General features: G+C 38.7%; 1 protein-coding gene across 3 annotated transcripts in view; it reads left to right on the forward strand.

Moving 5' to 3' along the window:
- TFCP2 (transcription factor CP2) overlaps positions 1-7,286 on the forward strand; it is a 45,959-nt gene extending 38,673 nt beyond the window's left edge. Inside the window, exons 11-15 of one of the 3 annotated variants that reach the window (XM_070410225.1) lie at positions 38-128; positions 2,948-3,090; positions 3,541-3,683; positions 5,370-5,421; positions 5,835-7,286. In XM_070410225.1, the coding sequence (XP_070266326.1) occupies positions 38-128; positions 2,948-3,090; positions 3,541-3,683; positions 5,370-5,421; positions 5,835-5,872 (467 nt within the window). In that variant the 3' untranslated portion in view covers positions 5,873-7,286. The remainder of the gene's footprint in view (positions 1-37; positions 129-2,947; positions 3,091-3,540; positions 3,684-5,369; positions 5,422-5,834) is intronic. The other 2 variants (XM_070410226.1, XM_070410227.1) reach the window with 2 other exon arrangements.
- Positions 7,287-7,587: the final 301 nt, after the last annotated feature.

Raw genomic sequence — 7,587 nt, forward strand, 5'->3', positions numbered from 1 at the left:
TTTGCCTCTATCACCCATTTTCTTATATTTATTTCAGGGGCAGATTTATTGAAACTAACTAGAGATGATGTGATCCAAATCTGTGGCCCTGCAGATGGAATCAGACTTTTTAATGCGTTAAAAGGCCGGTATGTGATTAGTGTTTAGTGTTAAAACATCAGTGAGGTTGGCTTTCAGATGGATTTGGATTCAGGGATTCTTCACAGTCTTCACTGCACAGCTAAATCCATCTTGTCAAAACATTCTATTTGATGCTAACTGTGTACCAGATAAACAAAGATGAAAAATATCCTTTCTTACACTTGATTCAAGGAATTCCTCATGATATCCCATTTTTTATTTTCAGGTAGTTTTTTTCATTCAATAAATATTCATTGTCCCTATTATGAGCCATTGGGCTCTAGGGATATATTAGAGAGCAAAATAAACATGGAGACTACTTTCTAATGGAAAGAGAGACAAAGATATAAACAGTATTTTGGTTAGTGATAGTACTTTGAAGTAAAACAAACAAAAACAAGGTTGTGACCTCTAGAGTACCCAGCATTTGGTTAGGAAAGATCTTTCTGAGGAGGGATTATTTACCATCTACGGCCACACCACCCTGATCTTGGAAGCTAAACAAGGCCAGGTCTGGTTAGTACTTGGATGGAAGGAGGGATTATTTAAACTGTTATGAGAAAACAAAACTATGAGGGAAGAGCCTTCTAGGCAGAGGGAACAACAGATGTTAAGGCTCTGAATTCAGTTTTAGCTAAAGAATAAATCATTCTTAAGTTTGTACAGGAATTGCTTAAGTGGTCTTCTTACAAATATTATTTATAATCAGAGAGTAACTTATAGACCCAATTTGTGATTTCTAATTTCCAATAGGTACTAGTAATATTAATGGAAAAACCATACGGGTCAATGCCATAGAACCAAATCAGTGACTAAATAATGAAACAGATTGTGTAGTATTTGTGTTTGTACATCACAAGAGTTATCAGGTTGGCTAGAATCTTGAAAAATTTTAAGGAAAGAGGTGAAATTCAGGAGTAAATGACTTGGGGAGTTGATATTTAATTTTTACATGTATTATCTAAAGAGCACTGAAAAACAGGAAGCAGTGATGGAAAAAAAATTTTTTTAAAAGAAATAGTGAGCAATAAAGTGATGAGATCAAGAAGTAATTGAATGGGGTTATCAAAGAAATAAGAACAGCACTAACTGGTTTTGGCACCTACCTCAGTTGCTCACATGTGGAGGCAACCAAATGATGTGTCTCTCTCACATCCATGTTTCTCTTGCTCTCTGTCTCTCCCCTTCCCTTCCACTCTCTCCAAAGAAGTAAGAACAGAAAGAAGGCTTAGGCTACTTAGTTTTTTGTGTGTTTTTAAAAAATTTTTTTAATCCTCACCTGAGGATATTTTTTTCCATTGCTTTTCAGAGAGAGTAGAAGAGAGGGAGGAGAGAGAGAGAGAAACATCAATGTGAGAGAGACACATTGACTGGTTGCCTCCTGCACATGCACCTGCAATCCAGGTATGTGCCCTTGACTGGGAATCAAACCGGAGACCCTTCAGTGCACAGGCTGACACTCTAACCATTGAGCAACACTGGCCAGGGCTGGCTCATACATTTTGAAAATAGATGATTCCTGACTTACGATGGCTCAACTTATGATTGTTCAACTTTATGATGGTGTGAAAGTGGTATGCAGTCAGAAGAAACTGTACTTCAGATTGTGAATTTTGGTCTTTTCCCAGCTCTAATGATAAGTGGTATCTATCTATCTATATAAAAGCCTAAGTGACCGTTATGACCAGTCGACCGAACGACCAATTGAACGCTCGCTATGATGACACACTGACCACCAGGGGCAGACGCTCAACACAGGAGCTGCTCAGTGTGCTCCCACAGCCAATCTCTGGCTGCCGGCCATTCTCCCACGGTCCCTTTCTCCCATGGTCCCTTTCTCCCACGGTCCCTTCCCCTGGCCGGCACCAATCCGGCCAGGTCCAGGGACCCCCCCTCCCCCCACCACCACCACCTGTACATGAATTCGTGCACTGGGCCTCTAGTAATACTATAATGCTGAGCAGTGGCAGTGAGATAATTTTGCCCTCCTATAGGCTCATGTAAGTGTTCTGATCATGTTTAAGGTAGGCTAGGCCAGTGGTCAGCAAACTGCAGCTCGGCAAACCGCAGGTCACGAGCCACATGCGGCTCTTTGGCCCCTTGAGTGTGGCTCTTCCACAAAATACCAACTTCTGCGCATGGGCCACGAAGTTTCAGTCGCACTGTACATGCACGCCCGCACGTGGTATTTTGTGGAAGAGCCGCACTCAAGGGGCCAAAGAGCCGCATGTGGCTCGTGAGCTGCGGTTTGCCAACCACGGGGCTAGGCTAAGCTATGATCTTTGGTAGATTAGGTGTATTAAATGCATTTTTTATTTATGATATTTTCAGTTTATGATGGGTTTATCGGGACATAACCCCACCGTATGTTGAGGAACATCTGTATTTCTAACCTGTACATCAAAAGTCGCTAACTCAGGTGGCTACAGAGGCCACATGTAAATGAGTGACAGTCAAGCCTTGGGTGTACTGAAGAATGCAAGCCCCATGCAAGAAGAGCCGATTGTTATCTTGTTATCTTGTGGAATGAGGGCTTTGGATTGCCAGATCTGATTTTTGAAAAGCCACAAATTCAGAGGTTTATATGGTGCCTTCTGTTGGAAGGAATTCAGTTAAATGTGTGCATGTGCGCGCACACACACACACACACACACACACACACACACACACGGAAGCTAATAAAACAGGGCAAATGAGCTGCATTGGCCCATGGGCTGCCAATTTTCAACCATTGCTCTATAGTACTAACATAACTACACAAGTTGTCCCTTAAAATGTGCTTGCTGTGAAAAATATAAGACTAACAGCTTTTTTTCTCTCTCACTAGGATGGTGCGCCCAAGGCTAACCATTTATGTTTGTCAGGAATCCTTGCAGTTGAGGGAGCAGCAGCAACAGCAGCAGCAGCAGCAGCAACAGCAGCAACAGCAGCAGAAGCATGAGGATGGAGACTCAAATGGTACTTTCTTCGGTAGGTCATTCGGGACAAGGCCAGGAAAGATATGAAAAAAAGGTAAAGAGATTACTTACAAGCATGTGTGATAGGAATTTATCAAATAGCAGATTTAGAAGCAATTTGCTAGAAGTAATGGTAATAGCTTGAGTTCCTAATATATGCCAGACACTATTCTCAGCACTTTTTTACACATTTGAATTTTTACAACTAGTATCTCCTCTTTGCAGTAGATTTTATTGTTATCTCCCACATTTAGGTTAGGAAAATGAGACTTAGGGATCTTAAGTAACTTACTCTCAACCACAAGCAAGTGGTTGAGTCAAGACTCAGGATTTGACTTTGAGTCCTTCAGAAATTGAGCATTCCTAGTGATCAGATTACCAATCTAGGGCACAGATAAGAACAGATAAAGTTTAAGAACAGATAAACTTTGTACTGACTGCCATTGCTTTCTCCTTTTTGCAGTGTACCATGCCATCTACCTAGAAGAACTGACAGCTGTTGAATTGACAGAAAAAATTGCTCAGCTTTTCAGCATTTCCCCTTGCCAGATCAGCCAGATCTACAAGCAGGGGCCAACAGGAATCCATGTGCTCATTAGTGATGAGGTAGATTTTCAGTACAGCTGAATCACCAGATGACAATGAAGTTGTCAGGGCATATAGCAGGAGCAAGAGCAGTTCTGTTGGGGCAGAGTGCTCTGTTTTCTAGACCAGAGGTTCCCAGATGTTTTTGCTTGCTTACCTCCTAAAATTATTTTTTAAAAATATGTATCTCTTTGCACATTTTTAGGGACTTAAAATTTTTTCTCTTAAGTTTATTTATTTTTATTTTTTATTCTCACCCAAGGATATTTTTTCCATTGACTTTTAGAGAGATTGGAAGGGAGGGGAGAAGGGGCAGAGGGAGAGAGAGAAAGAAAGAGAGAGAGACAGAGAGAGAGAGAGAGAGAGAGAGAGAGAGACAGAGACAGAGACAGAGAGACAGAGAAACATTGATTGGTTGCCTTCTACACACACCCTGACCGGGGCCTGGGATCGAACCTGTAACCAAGGTACGTACCCTTGACTGGGAATTGAACCCAAGACCCTTTGGTCCGAGGGCTGACCCTCTAATCATGAGTAACATGGGCCAGGGCTCTTTTAAATTTAAATGAAGTTGCACAGGATGCTATTTCTGGGGATATTATATGACATTTAAAAAATGAAATGGTTGCCTGGCTGGATTGGCTCAGTTGGTTGAGTGATGTATCCTATACATGGAAAAGTTGACAGTTTGATTCCCGGTCAGGGCACATACCTGGGTTACAGCATGTTTGGAAGGCAACCAATCATTGTTTCTCTCTCTCCCTTTCTCTCTAAGCATGTCCTCAGGTGAAGATTAGAAAAAAAATTTAATAAAATAATTCTGAAATGGTTCCTTCACTGTTCTAACTATATTCCATGTAAGCTAAATACAAGTGATTTAATACCATCTGTTTAAAAGAAATACATGAATATACTTTTTAACAGAATTTTTATATAATTTCCTTGAATTCATATTTCCATTTACTTCTCCATATAATTTTATCTTACCATAACATTTTTATTCTTGAACATTTTTTATTAATTTTTTATCATATTTAATTGAGACAAACATTTGGGGTTTTGTTATGACAACATGGCTCTATTTTTTTTAACTTTTGAGTTATGTGCCAAAAATTACATAGTAATGTTGTCTAAAATTATTTTGAATCATCTATCACTTGACAATTTGTGATTAGGTCACTCCAATTCTGGTGAAAAGAAAGAATTGGTAACCATGTGACCCCCCCCTAAGGCATTAGCGTTTACAGTTGCAGTTATACTTGGGCATTCTGGAAGCTTTTATACTCCAGGGCAATGCATTTTGGTAGGATTCCAGGAAGGTGAAACTCATGCCTTTATTTTATAAAATGGGCAAAGGGAGTTTGAGAAGGAAAAGTGGGAAAGGAAAACTGAAGAGGTTTTCAGGCAGTTTTAGAAAAGAGTAGATAGGGAAGTTGGAGAACTAGAGGTCAATTCTCGAATATGGGCCTCTCAGTGTCCGTGTGCCCCTTGGAAAGTCTTGGGGTTAACCCAGGAAAATGCATACTCCAATTTTAAGATCACTGTTTTAAACGACTTAGCTTTTAAAACTTAGAAACTAAATGGGAGAAAACAAAGCAAAGGATTATTTTTCACTTAAATTTAATATTATAAAAAGCCACATAAGCAAAATAAATACAACAAACCCAAGTTTTTTAAAATCAGCAAATTTTCTTGCTTTTTTTTCAGATGATACAGAATTTTCAGGAAGAAGCCTGTTTTATTCTGGACACCATGAAAGGTAATAAAATAGTAAAACAAATACCTTTTTCTAAGGAGCTTAAGAGCTTTTTCTTCTTTGAGGAGAGAGGGAAGGTATGAATCACCATATTTGAGGCAGAGAAAGTGACATAACATCAGAGATGTACCTTTGTATGAATGGCTTTTTGTCATTGTCAGAATAGACAAAGTATAACTGATGATTCTCTGCCATTCTCTTTCGCCTTTCATGGACAAATGAGAAAATTGAGGCATGTTTTTATAATGCAAATTTATTATAAGTATTCTGTGACAATTAATACGTATGCTGCTCTTTGCTCTGCTGTGTTTTTTTTTTTTTCTCAAAAGAACCTAACTGTACTTTTTTCTTTCTCATGTGTCTTAAAGATGACTAAAGATTACTCTCTCTTTCTTTCTTTTTTTCCTTTTTTACAGCAGAAACCAGTGATAGCTATCATATTATACTGAAGTAGGTGTGGGGCATTCCATCCTCACTGGCTGCTGCTTCCTTCACCGCTTGGAAACTCCTCTCTCGAAGGGGTTGCAAAAGGAGATTTGAAGGTCTGCAGGAACCTGACTGTGTGGGGGGAGTCCCGGTCATGGAGGCAGCATCTCAGCCATCTGTGTGGGCCCCACCTCTGGTGGCATACACAGGTTACTGCCCAACATGCATTTCTGCAGCTGTTTCTTAGTTAAAATTTCTGGACTCTGTTGTTATTGAATATCAGTAGAAGCTCCGTTTCATTTGGGGTGTATGTAGGACATAATGATGATGATAATTGTGTGATGTTTAACGGAAAGATGTTAAATTTTGTGAGATGGAGCTCTTGTGTAATTTTTTTCTAATATAAAAAAGTGAACATCTATATTCATAAGACTAGAGCCTCAATCTCTTTTGCATCAAACATAAACTGGCTTTTACCACAGTCGGCCCCTGAAAACCTCATCAAAGAGAATTTTTCTTTTGGTTCCCCTGTAATATTATGACTAATACTAATTTTAGCTAACATTTATGGGGCATTTATTTGTGCCAGGCAGTGTGAAAATTCTTCTAATGGATTATCTTGTTTAAATCCTCTTAATAATCCTATATGAAGAGGTAATAATGATCCCTAATTGAAGATGAGGAAATGGAGACATGTAGTGGCTAAGTAGCTTGCTGAGTAACGGGCAGCTAACAGGCAGTGTGATGCTGAGATCCAAAACCAGGCAGTCTGGTTCTTAAAAATTGCTACTCATTATGGCCACCCTTGCAGTACCCTGTGCTTGTCATCATTTCTTACTGTGGCTCTTCTGGTGAATAGGATATAACACTGAGTGAGAACTGAGTATTTAACCACTGAAAGGGACAAACCACACCTAATGAACAAATTAAAATCTACAGAAAGTAAAAACATAAGTGCTTTGTAAACACCATCAGTTATCAGATCACAGAATTTGAGGTGGTGAAAACTAGGGATTTTCTGTAATTCCCAAAATTCACTGTTCTTGAATGACCTTCTCAAACTATTTATTAACGAGATAAACTAACCCTTCCTTTTTCTTTCCCCTCTACATTTTCTCTTGGTATAAGAAGTTCTTTTACTCCTGTAATGTTCCTTTATTTAAGCTTTATAAGAAATTCCTTCTGATTCCATTCACATTCTTCCCATATATTTTTGTTCTTTCTTAAAGAATGATTGTGTGTTTACATGTGTAAGACTATAGGTCCTTTTTTTTTCACATGTAAAGTTTTATTCAGAAACCCCTTTACACATGTGTTGAGTTGAAAAAAGATAATGTTCAAAGATTATGTACTGGATTTGGATGTGTGTGTTTTTAAAGCATTTGATAAAGTTTAAATGTTTTTATACAGATTTTTGTTCATTAAAATCAACCTGCAACATAGTCTGTTTCTTTTGATTGGAAACAAATTGAAAACTTTGAAACTAGAAAATTAAGTCAACTAACTTGTTTAGAACTGACCTAGGCAACTTGGCATCTTAGACCAAAATCTGTTTTTTTAGTGAATGATTATCAGATGTCTCCGTTTGAGGGCGACATTTCTAGTATACTATATTCCTAAGACTGGTTCTGAGCTTCAGGGAAGTCAGCTCTCTTAGCAGGCTTCTACTGTATTGATTTTGTTTTTTTCCTATTCTGTCTGAATGATGTTAGGAGGGTTGGAATAGATGACTTAAGATCCTTT

The sequence above is a fragment of the Myotis yumanensis genome, unplaced genomic scaffold (assembly GCF_028538775.1).
Source record: "Myotis yumanensis isolate MYYU_CA2020_CCGP unplaced genomic scaffold, mMyoYum1.0.hap1 SCAF_3, whole genome shotgun sequence".
In the NCBI taxonomy this organism is placed as follows: Eukaryota; Metazoa; Chordata; class Mammalia; order Chiroptera; family Vespertilionidae; genus Myotis; species Myotis yumanensis.